At 49.3% G+C, this 16597-nt stretch overlaps 1 protein-coding gene across 1 annotated transcript; it reads right to left on the bottom strand.

The window, feature by feature from the left end:
• Nucleotides 1–7975: 7975 nt before the first annotated feature.
• Nucleotides 7976–16378, bottom strand: TMEM214 (transmembrane protein 214). The gene is made up of 17 exons (XM_060117183.1): nt 16201–16378; nt 15012–15211; nt 14296–14446; nt 13874–14008; nt 13546–13628; nt 12990–13095; nt 12797–12878; nt 12431–12532; nt 11914–12055; nt 11394–11485; nt 11052–11100; nt 10744–10857; nt 10394–10511; nt 9771–9867; nt 9419–9587; nt 9142–9293; nt 7976–8922 (listed from the first exon to the last, which is right to left on the bottom strand). Exons 1-17 carry the CDS (start codon nt 16343–16345, stop codon nt 8796–8798), a joined length of 2064 nt encoding a protein of 687 aa, XP_059973166.1. The 5' UTR covers nt 16346–16378; the 3' UTR covers nt 7976–8795.
• Nucleotides 16379–16597: the final 219 nt, after the last annotated feature.

The following is a 16597-nucleotide window of genomic DNA, read 5'->3' as shown; positions in this document are numbered from 1 at the left end:
ATGTGGTGTATCACATTGATTGATTTGCATATATTGAAGAATCCTTGCATCCCTGGGATAAATCCCACTTGATCATGCTTTATGATCCTTTTAATGTGCTGTTCAATTCTGTTTGCTAGTATTTCATTCAGGATTTTTGCATCTCTGTTCATCAGTGATATTGATCTATAATTTTCTTTTTTTTTGTATTATCTTTGTCTGGTTTTGGTATCAGGGTGATGGTGGCCTCATAGAATGAGTTTGGGCGTGTTCCTTCCTCTGCAATTTTTTGGAAGAGTTTGAGAAGGATTGGTGTTAACTCTTCTGTAAATGTTAGATAGAATTTGCCTGTGAAGCAGTCTGGTCCTGGACTTTTGTTTGTTGGAAGATTTTAAATCATGGTTTCAATTTCTTTACTTGTGATAGGTCTGTTTGAATTTTCTAACTCTTTCTGGTTCAGTCATGGAAAAGTGTACTTTTCCAAGAATTTGTCCATTTCTTCATGGTTGTCCATTTTATTGGCATATAGTTGTTTGTAGTGGTCTCATAATCCTTTGTATTTCTGCAGTGTCAGTTGTGATTGCTCCTTTTTCATTTCTAATTTTACTGATTTGTGTCCTCTTCCTTTTTTTCTTGATGAGTCTAAGGATTTATCAATTTTGTTTATCTTCTCAAAGAACAAGCTTTTAGTTTTATTGATCTTTGTTATTGTTTTCTTCATTTCTATTTCATTTATTTCTGCTCTGATCTTTATGATTTCTTTCCTTCTACTGACTTTGGGTTTTCTTTGTTCTTCTTTCTTTCCTTGTTCTCAGTGCAGAGTTTGATTGTTTGAGATTTTTCTTGTTTCTTGAGGTGAGATTATATTGCTATAGACTACCCTCTTAGAACTTCTTTTGCTGCATCCCATAGGTTTTGGGTCTTCACGTTTTCATCATTTGTTTCTATGTATTTTTAAAATTTCTTCCTTGATTTCTTCAGTGATCTCTTGGTTATTTAGTAGCGCACTATTTAGCCTCCATGTATTTGTGTTTTTTACAGTTTTTTTCCTGTAATTGGTTTCCAATCTCATAGCATTATGGTCAGAAAAGATGCTTGATACAATTTCAATTTTCTTACATTTTCCAGGGCTTGATTTGTGACCCAAGATGTGATCTATCCTGGAGAATGTTCCATGTGCACTTGAGAAGAAAGTGTATTCTGCCACTTTTGGGTGGAATGTTCTATAAATATCAGTTAGATCTATCTGGTCTATTGTGTCATTTAAAGCTTGTGTTTCCTTATTTATTTTCATTTTAGATGATTTGTCCATTGGTGTAAGTGGGGTGTTAAAGTCCCTTACTATTATTGTGTTACTGTCGATTTCTCCTTTCATGGTTGTTAACATTTGCCTTATGTATTGAGGTGCTCCTGTGTTGGGTGCATAAATATTTACAATTGTTATATCTTCGTCTTGGATTGATCCTTTGATCATTATGTAGTGTCCCTCCTTATCTCTTGTAACAGTCTTTATTTTAGGGCTTCCCTGGTGGCGCAGTGGTTGGGAGTCCGCCTGCCGATGCAGGCGGCGCGGGTTCGTACCCCGGTCTGGGAGGGGCTGCGGCAGTGGGAGGCCCGTGTACCGCAAAAAAAAAAAAGAATACCAGGAATTAACAGTCTTTATTTTAAAGTCTATTTTATCTGATATGAGTATTGCTACTCCAGCTTTCTTTTGATTTCCATTTGCATGGAATATCCTTTCCCATCCCTTCACTTTCAGTCTGTATGTGTCCCTAGGTCTGAAGTGGGTCTCTTGTAGACAGCAAATATATGGGTCTTGTTTCTGTATCCATTCAGCCAGTCTGTGTCTTTTGGTTGGGACATTTAATCCATTTACATTCAAGGTTATTATTGATATGTATGTTCCTACTACCATTTTCTTAATGGTTTTGGGTTTGTTTTTGTGGGTCTTTTTCTTCTCTTGTGTTTCCCACTTAGAGAAATTTCTTTAGTATTTGTTGTAAAGCTAGTTTGGTGGTGCTGAATTCTCTTAGCTTTTGCTTGTCTGAAAAGCTTTTGACTTCTCCATCGAATCTGAATGACATCCTTGTTGGGTAGAGTAATCTTAGTTGTGGGTTTTTCTCTTTCATCACTTTAAGTATATCCTGCCACTCCCCTCTGGCCTGCAGAGTTTCTGCTGAAAAATCAGCTGATAACCTTATGGGGATTCCTTTGGATGTTATTTTTTGTTTTTCCCTTGCTGCTTTTAATATTTTTTCTTTGAATTTAATTTTTGTTAGTTTTGATTAATATGTGTCTTGGTGTGTTTTTCCTAGGGTTTATCCTGTATGGGACTCTCTGTGCTTCCTGGACTTGGGTGACTATTTCCTTTCCCACGTTAGGGAAGTTTTCAACTATAATCTCTTCAAATATTTTCTCAGACCCTTTTTTTTCCTCTTCTCCTTCTGGGACCCCTATAATTCGAATGTTGGTGCATTTATTGTTGTCCCAGAGGTCTCTGAGATTGTCTTCAATTCGTTTCATTCTTTTTTCTTTATTCTGCTCCTCGGCAGTTATTTCCACCATTTTGTCTTACAGCTCACTTATTCATTCTTCTGCCTCAGTTATTCTGTTATTTGATTCCTTCTAGTGTATTTTTCATTTCAGTTATTGTGTTGTTCATCTCTGTTTATTCTTTAGTTCTTCTAAATCTTTCTTAAACATTTCTTGTATTTTCTCAATCCATACCTCCATTCTATTTCCGAGATTCTGGATCATCTTTACTATCATTACTCTGAATTCTTTTTCAGGTAGATTGCCTATTTCCTCTTCATTTATTTGGTCTTGTAGGTTTTTACCTTTCTCCTTCATCTGTGACATACTTTTTTCTTTATGAGTGGGATTGTGTTCCTGTCTTACTGGTTGTTTGGCCTGAGGCTTCCAACACTGGAGTTGTAGGCTATTGGGTAGAGCTGGGTCTTGGTGCTGAGATGAGGAGTTCGGTGAGACATCGCTCCGATGAATATTCCCTGGGGTCTGAGGTTCTCTGTTAGTCCAGTGGTGTGGACTTAGAGCTCCCACCGTAGGTGCTTCGGCCGGACCCAGGGTTTGTGAACCGAGATACTGCAAGCTGCCTGGGGCGGAAAAAAAAAAAAAAAAAAAAAAAAAAGAACAATAACAAAGTAAAAAATAAAATTAGACTAGAAGCTAACAGATATGTTAGGAAGAATATAAAAATAAAAATATAGATGAATCAACAACCAGAAGGTACATCAGTACACAATAGTAAAAAAGAGGAGGAGAGAAAAGGAAAAAGAAAAAAAAAGGGGGGGGAAGCCTTAGCTGTGGAGGGCTGGGCCTAAGCAAGGGCGAGGTTTGGGCAGTGGGCGGGGCCAATGCTCAGGACCCACAGGGCTGGGAAAGGCCCTGGGAGCTGTGAGGAGTGGGGCTTAGGCTCCAGGAACAGAAGGGGCCCAGGCGTGCCCCCACCCCCGGTCCCAGAGGCTAGGGGACCTCACCTGGGAGCTCAGCAAGCTCCCCGGCCTGAGTGAGCCAGGCGATCTCCCTCTGCTCCTCTCTGGCTCTTCTCCGAGTCCCTCCTGCCTGCTTCTCCTGATCTCCCCAGCCTCAGGGGCGCCAATCGTCTCTGGCCTCCCCTTCTCCTCCCCACTCCGTCCCCCTCCGTCCTACTGGTTCACTTTGGGGTTCCTCCTGTCTCCTTGGGTGTTAAGAGTTCCCCCACCAGCGGCCAGCAGGCACACCTTTTGGCTTTTATGAATAATATTGCCATAAACATTCGTGTACAAGTTTCTGTGTGGATGTATGTTTTCATTTCTCTTGGGTATACTCTTAAGAATAGAATTGCTGAGTTTTATGGTAATTATATGTTTAACTCTTTGAGGAACTGCCAAACTGTTTTCCACAGCGGTTGAACAATTTTTCATTCCCACCACCATTGTAGAAAAGTTCCAATTTCTCCACATCCTTGCCAACACTTATTTTCTGTATTTCTTATTGCAGCCAGTTTCAATAAATTGAGCTCAATTAATAATAGGCAATTTTCTGTCATTAAAGATTTTTTGAAATCACCATTTGAACAGCCATTTCTCATCGTTTGCTTTTTTACAAAAGTTCATTGAAATATTCATCTTATTGTGGGACAGTTTATCCAGATTTTTCCTATTAATACTGCTACAATAAATGTTCTTGTACATAAATCTTTGTCTATATTTCTGTTTACTTCTCTAGTCTCTAGAATATATTTATAGGAGTGGAACTACTTGGTAAGGTAGTATGAAACTGTTAAGGCTTTTGATAAATATTACCAAATTAATTCCCAGAAACATTATACCAATTTCTATCATAGCATTCACTGAGTATATTATCACTTAAAAAAACTTTTATTAATATGATAGGCAAAAGTAAGCGCTACCTTATTTTATTTTATTTTTATTCCTTTTTTTTTTTTTTGGCCGCACCACGAGGCATGTGGGATCTTAGTTCCCTGACCAGGGATCGAACCCATGCCCCCTGCAGTGGAAGCGTGGAGTCCTAACCACTGGACCACCAGGGAAGTCCCAATTTTATTTTTAAATAAATTTATTTATTTATTTTTGGCTGTGTTAAGTCTTTGTTGCTGCACGCAGGCTTTCTCTAGTTGCGGCGAACGGGTGCTACTCTTCATTTCAGTGAGCTTGCTTCTCATCGCAGTGGCTTCTCATTGTGGGGCACGAGCTCTAGGTGTGCGGGCTTCAGTAGTTGTGGCACACAGGCTCAGTAGTTGTGGCTCACAGGCTGTAGAGCACAGGTTCAGTAGTTGTGGCGCACGAGCTTAGTTGCTTCGTGGCATGTGGGATCTTCCCGGACCAGGGCTTGAACCCATGTCCCATTGGCAAGCAGATTCTTAACCACTGCACTACCAGGGAAGTCCCAGCGCTACCTTATTTTAAATTTACACTTCTTTGCCAACGAAATGGACTTTCCCCCACTAAGTCTATTGTTCATTTGCATTTCTTTTATGAAGTATGTTTCATCCATATTTTTATTGTTGTTTAGTGCTTTTCTTACTGATTTTTAAGAGTTTTTTAACATTAAGAATGTATTTATGATAAGCTCGGTAAGGAAATGGAGGCCTTAATCAGCATACCAACCAGACCTAACAGACATACACAAAACATTCCACCCAACAACAGCAGAATACACGTGCTTCTCAAGTGTACATGGAATATTCTCCAGGATAGCCCACATGTTACGTAACAAGTCAATAAATTTTAAAAGACTGAATGGGAACTATAGACTCCAGGTGACACTGATGTGTCAGTGTAGGTTCACTGATGTTGACACTAGGGAAGCTGTGGAGTGCAGGGGCAAGGCGAGCGTACATTTTGCTCAGTTTTGATGTGAACCTAAAACTGCTATAAAAAATAAAGTCTAGGGCCTCCCTGGTGGCGCAAGTGGTTGAGAGTCCGCCTGCCGATGCAGGGGATACGGGTTCGTGCCCCGGTCTGGGAGGATCCCATATGCCGCGGAGCGGCTGGGCCCGTGAGCCATGGCCGCTGAGCCTGCGCGTCCGGAGCCTGCGCGTCCGGAGCCTGTGCTCCGCAACGGGGGAGGCCACGACAGTGAGAGGCCCGCATACCGCAAAAAAAAAAAAAAAAAAAAAAAAAAAAAAAATAAAGTCTATTAAAAATTAATAACTTGTGTACTAACATAGTAAAAAAAAAACTATACCAAGGCACATCCAACATGTCTGAACTCAACGTTTTTATTAATAGGTAGAATATTCAATAGTCAATAAGTATTCGCTCATGCCCTGGTGAAAGCTCTCCCTCACCCCCAAATTCTTTCTTATACTTCAAGTCTGGGCAATGAAACTGCCAGGTAAAAATGGAACATCATATAGGGAAAAGCAAGGTCCTTTTTCCCCTAAAGTCCCCTTGGGAGCAGAACCAGGAAGATTATGTAGAAAAAAAATTAGTCACTTTAAGCGTTCACTTAAATCCAAACTCCTTCAGGAGAGATTAAGACATATTAAAATGCTCAGAGGTCATCCAACCATTGAAATTTCTGTATAATTGACAACTGGGTCATTCTGGAATAGGGCAGGGTAGGCATGCCTATTTCTGTGGGAAACACTCCACTCTAAGAGTGGAGCCATTTGGGAATGGACTGCCAATGTCACAGGCGTGAGTCTAGCAACATTATCTATCCATAGTAAGGCTCCCCATCAAGCTGCCCTGCTCTAAAGCTGAAGCTGTAGACGGGGTACACATGACCAGAGGAAACCAAAAACATGATTTAAGACTTAGGAAAATTGGAAAGAAGTGTTTCTAATGAGTCACACGATATAATTTGTACAAGAACTAGTAATAACTAGTTAGTTAACAATACTCAAACTGCCCATCAGTTACATGGTATGTTCTCTGTAAAACTCCACCTGTGTGTGAAAAGTTAAAATGTCTAGAAGTGATCTTTCAGGTGTCAGTTTATTGCCAAAAACACCAATTATCAGTGTGATTGCCCACCTGCCAGCATCAGTGTACTCCACCAGTCCATACTGGTTGGTTCAACTAACTGGCTCAGCTTGGATTCCTGTTCGTTGACAGTTCTGCTAAAGTGAAACATCTGGATGTCTGGTCTAGCTTTAATGGACAGCAGGTAGTGTTGGACTACTGACAGAGGAAAAATTCTGACAATTCCAGTTATCAGGTCAAACCACTGTGTCTACTGAATAAAGCCAATTAAGGTGTCAGTGTCCCTGTGAGAGGCTGTGGAGACCCCAGTTTACCTGAGTTAAAGAAAAATGTTGCATCCCAGGATCATATGTCAGAGATTAAATGAACCTAACAAGGTAGAAATAGTACACACATTAGAAACCAATGAAGCACCTGTAAGTGGGATTCTCTCAGTTGCTAGATTGAAAATCCAGTTCAGCAGTCTTGGCTGGACTCAATGTCATTGTAGGACAGAGTGTTATCATTTTACTGGCCCTGCGCTTGTGCCAACCCAAGCTCACACCACCCCCCTTTCTTCAATTTGCCTTGAATACAGGACAGTTACAAGGATTCACTACTCTTAAGAGTTGAACCCATCTGCTTGGTAAGGAAGAACTGAGGCAACGGAACATGTCTTGGGGCCCTTGGACAGTCCTGCCTAGCAGTCCTAAACCTTGGTCCTTTGCCAGGTGGGGTTTCTTTTTTTCTGGGAAAAATGGTCATGGCTGACTGCCACTAGAAGAGCAGGGTTCTTCCCAATGTGGTAATGTAGTTACATCCTAACAAGGAAAGAGAACAAAAACATGAGATGCTATAGTCCTCACGACCTCACCTTGTATCAAGATTTTTCTATGCTTGCTTCTTTATAATCTTGCTGCTGGAAATGGAGGCATCTCAGGGCAGCCTGTGAAAGGGAAAGTGGCAGCTGGCCATCTCAGGTGTTTATGATGGAAGCAGAAACCAGCCCATGGAAGTTAGCGGGCAGTGCACCTCTAGTACTGCTTATATTTTTTGAAACATTCAAGGAAAGAAGCTTGAGGTGAGAACTGAAAACCCATGCAGTTAGCTAATTATTAATCTCAAGTCAAAAATTAAAAGGGACTTTGGTGATAAACCCTTGACTCTTGGAGTTCTAAACCTTTCACTCACTGCCTATAAAATGAACGAATTAATAAATTAAGGTCCTGGGAACGAAGGAGACACCCTCTGATCACTGGCCAAGAATTCCTCTAGGAGACTCTCCCCAACTTTTCCAAGCATAAAATACTCAAGCTACCAAGGCAAATCCTGGGACGCGAATCACAGGGACAAGTGAGACAATACATGAGCAAGAGGAGTGTGTCTAGAACCCTCGACAGGCCAAACTTTAGAATGGGCTTTCCTTGCCAGAAGCTCAATTACAGCCAGTGGCTACAACCTTCAGGAGGGCGGGGGGCTAAAGAATGTGCAGGTGCTCCAATTTCGTCCTCCTGTCCACAACTACAGGAATTCTTGTACGAAGAGGCACAGAGGAAAGCTAGAAATCAAACCTGTGTCCTTTATTCCACCGCGTATTCCACCCATGGGCCACATCCTGTCTCATCAGACTGCTGGAAGGTTCCCTGGGCCCAAGGCACATGATTACCTGGGCTCTGCTCTCCAGACAGATGGTAGGGGTGGGCAGCAGAGAAAGGCTGAACACTGAGGCAGAGATCCCCCAGCACTGAAGGGGAATGGAGAGTGAGGAAGTAGGACCACAATGGAAGGGCCAGTGAGGGGCCTTGAAGGAGCTAAGTTGAGCATTTTGAGGTGAGAGGCCTTTCCACCCAGGCCTCCATGTCCACTGACAGCCACACCCAGGGTGTGGGTACAGGCGAAGCTGCTGCCACCCACTGAGGTGCTATATTCTTCTGGATCCTTCTGGAGGTCCCTTTCTTTTTTCTGCTGCGGCTGAAGTCTGGGAGCAGGAATCATTTGTCAGAAGAAGGCAGAAACCACTTGCTGGAGTCCCACCTTTTTGGAGATGAGCTGTTTGAGGTTTCAGGAATGAGAGAGAAGGAAGTGGAGAGCAGGAGACAAGAGAGGAGGCGAGAGAGGCTTACCAGCCCAAGGACAGAGGCTGGGAGCTGTGTGCAATCGGGTAGAGCAGTGCTCAGTGGAATCGTGGGTAGGAGGCTGAGATACCCCTGGGCTCAGCTGCTGCCAAAGTGGAAGAACTGAGGCAGAGGCAGCCAACCATTTGCCTAGGAGACAGAACTCAGGCACCATGTAACAAAGACTCCCATGCAGAACTGCCACCCTCTCCCCGCCAGCAGTCTCAGATGGTCTGCTCCAGACAGAACCCAGCAGCCAGGGAGGCAGGGCCTACTTCTGGGATATCATGGCAAGTGCCCAGTCCAAGAAGGCCACTGTGGTGTCCTGTAGGCAGAGCCAGGTCTGGTGGGCAGCCTCACTGAGCTGTGTCTTCACGCAGTCCCAGGTCACCCCACCTCTGGGAGGAAAGCAGAACATTTGTGGAGGTTGGAAAGCGGTGATGTGCAGCTGCGTCAAGTCACAGGGCTGTAGCTCCCACTCACAACCCGCATCCCAGAGTGGCCAAGGGATGAGCAGGGGCCAGGGCAGAGTGAGAGACTCAACAGAGGAGCCTTGTCCCTGGAGAAAGGGCGCGCGGCCACGGGCCTCCTGCTGGTGCCCTGGGCGAGGGTCTCACCTGCAAGCCTCATGGCAGTGCTCCTGGACGCGGGCCAGGGCCTCAAGCAGCATGTGCCACGTGGGCAGCAGGATGTTCTGGTAAAGAAACAGGAGCAGCTCCCTCAGAGAATGGAGCAGCTGGTTCAGGGCATCAGGGAGCTGGATCTGTAGCTGGACCGTGGAGAATGGACGGGATTAGAGTGGCCAGGGAATGCAGTCCACATGGGGCTGCACCTTCCCAAGAACTCAGCCCCTGGCGAGAGCAGCCTTCTCTGACCTCCCTGTCTCTGGCTTACCCTCTGGGAGAGGCTGGTGAGGCTGTCACCGAACCAGGCAAGGTGGGAGGCACAGTGGGCAGAAAGGAAGCTGACTGTGGCACTGGTGTGGGCCCAGGCCAGCTGCAAGCTGGGCCTCACCATGGCCAGCAAGTGGGAACCCCAGGCCGGCAATGTCTCCTCCAGCCAGCTGTAGGAGAAGACACAGGGGAGGAAGGAGGTCTCTGAGTTTTCCCAGGCAATTTGGCCCAAGAACAGCTGGGGCAAGGGAGGCCTTGGGAGAGGAAAACCACCATCACTTCCCACTGATTGTCAATGCCTGAACACACAAGCCCTCTCTCTCCCACCCCACCCCTCCCCAGGAGGTGCTCACCTGTAGCCTTGCAGGCTGTAGGAGTAGATCTTGGTACATGCTTGTTGGCCAGCAGGCAAGACACCGGATGAATGAAGCAACCGGCCAGAAAAGGAGGCTGAGTAAAGGGGGCCTCGGGTGAGCTGGGAGGTGAGCGGGGAAGGGACCGGAGAGACAGACACTACAGGCCCCAGGGCAGACCCAGTGAGGGATGGGGCAGGACTCAGTGGGCTCCTGGGGCTGCAGAGCTGCCTCCAGTCTGCTCTGGAGCACACACGGGGGCAGGATGCAGGCCAGGGGAGCAAGAAGGGTGCAGCCAGGTGGAGCCCTGGGCTTAGGCGTCAAGAAGCCTTGGGTTTGAGGGTCGGCCCTTCTATTTCCTAGCTGTATTTTAGCTAATTGGTAAATCTTTCTGAGCCTCAATTTCCTCAGAAGTTAAAAACAAGATAACATCTACTCAGATGAGACCATGAATATGCAAGCATTTCTATACTGCAAAGCACCTGTCCGATCTGAGGTGTGACAGAAACATGTCGGAAATGTGTTTGTTCTGGATTGTGTTGTGGGGGGGCGGTGCTACATGCAGCTCTGTGTCCCCATAGAGAGCCCCAGGCTATCTCCCTGGCCTGCCAATCCCTGCTTACCCTGGAAAGAGCTGTGTGACCGCAAGTCATGGCACAGGAAACCTACGGCAAAGACCAGCACCAACAGGAGCAGCCGCGTCCAGGGCAGCCAGAGGCCCCGTGCCTGCTGCAGCAGACTCTAGAAGGGGTAGAGAGCAGCGGTCAGAAGGGATAGGCGCTGCTCCTGGCCTCGTAAGGCAGGCCTCGAGCTAGGCCTTCCAGGGAGAGGATCCGGCCTTCACATTACCCAGGAGGTAGTGCGGGCTCCAAGGACAGGTGGGGCAGGAATGGGATACAGGCCCACCCCAGGGCGTGCTGAGACAGCGACGCAGAACAGTTTGTGGGGCTGGGGGAGGGCTGGGCGCTGGCACCTTGCAGGCCGCGTCACAGGTGATGACATCCTGGTTTCTGCAGCTGCTCTTCCCTAGCAGGTCCTGGTTGGTGAGCTTGAAGGACTGAATGGTTTCTTGCAAAGACTTCTGTGTCTACAGGGTAAGAAAAGTCTAGGCTGGGATCGTAAGATTTGGCCCAGGAGGGAACCCTGAGCCTCCCTTCTGCTTCGTTTTCCATGCCAGATATGCTAACAGAGCACCTTCTCAGAAAGGGGGGACAGTGGCTGAGGGGTATGAACCCAGAACCCAGACGAGGCTCAGCCTGCCATGTCCTCCCAGCTCCTTACCTTCTTGGGAATCCGCTCCCAGGACCTGAGCAAGTGCTCCAGCAGCAGGCTGTGGGGAAAGCACAACCCCTTCCAATCAGGAGGCCCACTTGGCCCCTTCCATCCCTCTGTCGTCCACGAGGCCCCGCTCCTTCAGGCTGAAAGATATCCACCTCCCCGCCCCCTGTAGAGGAGCAGCTTCCTAGAGGCCTCCCAGCAATGTTCCCGCTGAACTTGAGGGACATGAGCCTGAACAAGTGACAAACGTCCCCCTTCGGCTTCTAGGACAGGGACACACCAGAAGCGTGAATTAAGGCTTCTCTGTGTGGATCAGGGGCAGGTGACCCTCCCACCCCCACCTGCCTGGACTGTGACAGGTGCTTGGGATACAGCTGCCTCCAGACGCTGGTGCTGAAGGGGTCCACCGTCAGGCACTCGGTCAGGCTGCTCAGGAGCTGCACAGGGGACGGGAGAAGGGAGAGACTGCTGGGGTCCGGGGCTGGTGGCAGGGATTGCTGGGAGGTAACCCCCCTCTCCTAAGTGAGGCCATCCGGGCAACACACCCACCCTAAAGGATGGAGAAATTGTGCCCATGCCCCGAAACTCTCCGAGAGGCTGTAAAGGGGGAGGCCAGGGCTCCTGAGCTTGAAGTTCACTTGTCTGCAAGGGGCAGGATATCAGAGACCGGCCAGACCTGAATGTGTCTCTTTTCAGCTCCGATCTTCTGAGGGCAGAGCATGAGGGAGCCGGGCAGGCGGCTGTCAGGAGTGAGCTAAGGGGATGCCCAGAAAACGGGCTCCCTGAAGCAGGGCCTTTGTCAGCAGGTAAGGACCTCTGTAGCAGACCCCTGGGAAGGAAAAGGAGCCTCCCACCACTTCCTCACCTCTTTCTTCATCTCCGGAGGGCAGCCAGGGGTGGCTCTGGACAGGAAGGAGGGGAAGTAGGTGTGCAGGGTGGATTCCGGCTTCGCCCCAAATGCCAGCACCTTCAGTCGTGGGTAAAGCTGACACAGCTGCTCCTGCAGGCTGTGGAGGGGGTTGAGAGGAGAGCCAGGCACAGGCTCTAAATGCATTTGTGCGCTGTGTCCCTTCTGCCTGCCTCAGAGTCCACACCCTGCCCAAGGCGGGCAGTCATGAAGGGCCTTGTGATGGTTCTGCATCATTCTAGACTCGGAGACTTCTTGGAAAATTTGCTCAGAGTCATGGGTCCCCTCCCCAGGAAAATGCCCACATGCCAATCACACTTGAGGGCCCATATAATTCCAGGGGTTCAACGATCCCTTGTACTTGCAGGTTGATCATCTCAGATCTAGAGTGCCTGGAGGGGAAGGGACATATATTGTCCACTCCTAACCCTCTGCTGGGATCCTTCACAGCACGTGTGACCCAGGGCAGCCCTACCTGGGAGTCAGGGAGTTGTTGGGCATATAGGCAAAGTCCAGAAGTGGGAATAAGTCCTTGGGGCCAATCATGCCAAAGCCCTTGGTGAGGTTGGGGTGCATCCTGTGGAGGAAGAAAGAAACAGGCTTGTTGGGGACCACCTGCCCGGGCCATGGACCCAGCTAAGAATAACATCCAAGAAAAAGGGCATAAACTCTGCCCCCTCCCCCTCCCCTTCCTTCTTCACCATCACACTCTGAGCTGGGAGGAGCTGGGCCTGATTCTCCTCTCATCTACAGAAACCAGGACCACAGCATCCCATTTTGCTGAAACGGCCACTGGAAAACGCCCTGGGCCTTGGCCTTGCTGTTCCCTGCCATTACTCACAGGAGCAGCCGATCCAGGTATGCAATGGCGAATGGAGACAGAGACTTGATGCCCAGCACAGGCAGCATGATCCCCAGCCACACTGTGGAGACGAAGGTCAGGGAGGAAGCCTCAGGCCTGGATCCACGGAGAACATTAAAGAGTAACTTGCTGGCTCCAAAACCTCCCTCTTTCTTCCCCACTTCCTCGTTACCTCTCAGTCCCTCGGTGAGATTGGCAAAACCTGCTTGACCCAGGGCCCACATGATGGTCAGACACTTTGCTGGTCGGCTCTGGTGGGACCTCAGCAGTTCCAGGAACTGAGGAGACCGGTGGGAGAGACAGGTTGGGGTAGGGCAGAGCGCCAGGAGCACCCCCAAAGCCAGGGAGGAAGAGAGATGTCAACTGGGAGAGGAGGGGCAGGCTGCGGGACAGGGCAGCGGCACGGCAGCGTGGCGGAGCGATTCGGAGCGCAGGCTCCAGCGCCAGGCTGTGGCCTCCACCGATACTTGCCACTTACTAGTGGACCAACTCTATGAAAGTTACTGAACCCCTCAGTGGCTCAATCTTCTCATCTACAAAATGGGAATAACAGCAGTACCTACCTCATATAATGTACAAAGTAGACACAGTAAGCACTAACAGTGTTAGCTGTGATCATCTGTCTTACAGGACCTCCCACTACCCCTTAATTGGGTCTAACAGTATAGATTCCGCCCAGCCTCCCCAGTCCTAGCCTCCCGATGTCCCCACCACGACCCTGAGCTCACCTTGCCCAGGTTCATGGTGGCGATCTTGGGCTTGTCCTGCAGAATGGCCTGGATACAGATGCGGTAACCGTGTAGTGACTCCCCTGGAGAGATATACATTCTCAGACCTACATATACTAATCAGCAGCCCAAACCTGTAACCTCCCTTTGGACAGCCGAGAGCCCAGAACCCAGGCCCAGTGAGTCCTAACATCCTCCTCCTTTTCCAAAACAGTGTTGAGGTTAGCACATTTCTCTGCTGAAACGGAACCACCCAGCTACTCCTGAAGCAGGAAAAAGGGGGTACTCCCCAGATGGGACTGGGATATTCCTCACGGGCCCCTCTCACCTGGCGTCTTATCCAGCTCTTGTAGCATGGTGAATAGACAGTGGTCAAAAAAGAGCTCCACAGACTCCGCTGCCCTCGCCAGTAGCCCTCGGATGATCCCACGCAGCTCCCGGCTCACCAGGCTGTAGGGATAATCTGCGGCCGATAGGCCTCGTATGAGTGCTAGGACCAGAAGCCTCTGCCAGCTCTGAGAGCTCTGATTTGCCCCCTGAGAACGGTAAGTGGAGGCAGAGGTCACTGCACTGTTGCTGGCACCCTCCCTATTTCAATGAGGTCTGGAAACTTTTAAGCCATGATGATTTGAGAACAGCTGAAATCACCCATGTAAATCAGGGCAGTAGGGGGCACTGGGCTCAGTTACTAAGTAACGTGCTTACGCACAGCCCTTTCATAATTTCCTTGAACTTGTCTGGAGAACTAACCGTGAGTATGCTGGCTTAATGTGGGTTCACTTGGAGGTACTTGGAGCTTGTAGTTGAGATAGCTGGCCAGGTCCTTCAACCACACAGATGGGTTCCCAGAGAACACGCTTTGGCTCTTGTCCAGTTCCTTCTGCAGAGCTGCCAGGTCCAGCTGCCAGGGACACAGGACCCTCATGGTGAGTTGTGGGTACAGAGTAATGGGGTAGAGGTGGGAAAATGGTTGAACTAGGTGGTGGTAGGAAGAACAAAGGGTTTCTGCTTTTAAACGAAAGTATGTAGAATGTCACACTTTTGCTGAATCCAGATCTTTAGGAAACAGAGAACATGAAAGCTGCAATTGCTGATCTCAAGGACTAATACTCTTGGGCCCTTCACATGTTCAAGGGGAAAAACAGAAGACTAGACAGAAAATGAAAGCTCCCTCCTTCCCTGTGGAGAGGAACCACAAGCAGTTTTTCTAAATCCTCCCTGTATCTCTGGATTTTCAAGGCTCTCCTCTCACGAATCTATGTTTCTCTATAAACGTATTTCCTTTCCATCCTAAGTGCAAACACTGTACCCCTTGGGGTTTCCATCCTTTCCTGAACGCCTCCTCTCAGCCAGCAATGTCCCACATTCCACAGGTCCCTGAGCCGCCTGTCCCCCTCCCGCTCCTCTCATGTTCTCTACTCCTCGAGTCCTCATTCTTGCCCTGCCTAAAGCCTAGGCACACTCACAGCTTTCAGTGCCTCCTCCAGGCTGCGAAAGCGGCCCTGCTTCTGGTTCTGGTTGGTGAGCGTGGCCACCTTCTTAGTCTGCTTCTTGTTCCCCGGTTTCTTAGGCTCCACAGCAGGGGGTGGAACCTGCTCCTTATTCTGCCGCTTCATGATTTTCTCAAAGCCCCGCTCATACAGGGTGCTTGTCGTCTGGATTGGAGCTGGGGTAATGACAGGCAGAGAAAGGGGGGCAGCCCTGAGTCAGGAGGGCCTCACAGGAACAGTGGTCCCTTCCTCCACACTGTCACCTAATTCATCTTCAGGGAGGATCCTGCCTCAAAGCCCCGTCTTGCTGTCCTGCTTAAGGAGCAGGGCAGGGAGCCCTCCTGGCTGCTTCTTCAATAATCACAGCTCGTGAGTTCATGGGCTCTTTCACAGAGATGAGGTGTTTCTTTATTAGGAAATCAGAGTATGTGAGAATCGGTGGTCGGGGGTGGGATACAGAGGGCTGGCTTCTTTGTTGAATGGCTAGCAGTCTGGGAGGTCAGGATTTTTCCTTCTTGATTCTACCCCAGTTCCTTTTGGTTCAGATGTGACAACTCTACAATCAACAAGTGGCAAGCTTTCTCCACTCCTCCAGGAGGCTTTGAGGAAACCGGCACCACTTAGAATAACACTTGGTGGGTGTGGACAGTGTGTGGTGGGTCATTTCTCCCAGTGCAAGGCCTCGTGTGCGTCCCAGTCCCCACGCCCACCCCCGACCTGCTGGTTACTTAAGACGGGGGCACCGTGTATAATGAACCAGGATGCCTCTCCGCAGCTCTCGGGCACGTGCCCGGAGAGGCCAGGCCAGGGCCCGGGAACAGCTGGTAGGGCGTATGTGCAGTCAGCTGAGCGTCCGAAAACCAGAATCCCGGTCCCCTCTGACATGTGATCCTGGACAAGCCATCTAACTTCGCTGGGCCTCAGTTTACTCATTTGACAGGCAAGGACAGCGACTTCCCTCGCGCTGTCTACCTCCCGTGAGGCTCAAAATAGGCAACGCCAGGGTGGCGCCGGCTGAACTGGGAGGTACCGATCGGCAGGAGAGCTCGCGCCTCCAGAAGCCCGGGGGTGTTTTGACCCTCTGGGCTCGGGTAGCTGCTCCCTACCCCACCCGTGGGGGCAGGCCCGGGGCCCGGCGGCGGCGGCGGGCCGGGTGGGTACTCACGGGTCAGGTCGTACTTCCACACTCCGTTCGCCTCCCCGAGCGCCCGGCGGTCCCCTCCGCCGCCTTTACCACTGCCGCCGGCCCCAGGCCGCCGCCCCTTCTTCACCACCTCCCAGCGCCCCCCACCAGCCGTCCTGGCCGACATGGCTGCAACCCTCCCGCCACGGACACCTCCCTGGGCTTTCCGGTCCGGCGCGGACGCGCAGCGCTCTGCCACGTCTCCTCGCAGGGCCTCGCGGCGCGTGACGCCACCCGCAAGGCAGCCTGGGACTTGTAGTCTTTCGTGTTTGCCTGGTTCTCCCACTCTAGGGGTCGGTTGGCGTCGGGGCCTTTTCGCAGCAAAAAACCAGCCCGGCAAAGATGTTGAGATGAGAGGCTTTTGCATTCAGACAACTTT

Source organism: Mesoplodon densirostris, chromosome 14, assembly GCF_025265405.1.
Source record: "Mesoplodon densirostris isolate mMesDen1 chromosome 14, mMesDen1 primary haplotype, whole genome shotgun sequence".
NCBI lineage: Eukaryota > Metazoa > Chordata > Mammalia > Artiodactyla > Ziphiidae > Mesoplodon > Mesoplodon densirostris.
Note: the sequence above shows the minus strand (reverse complement) of the source record. Positions and strands in the feature narration are given on the sequence as shown.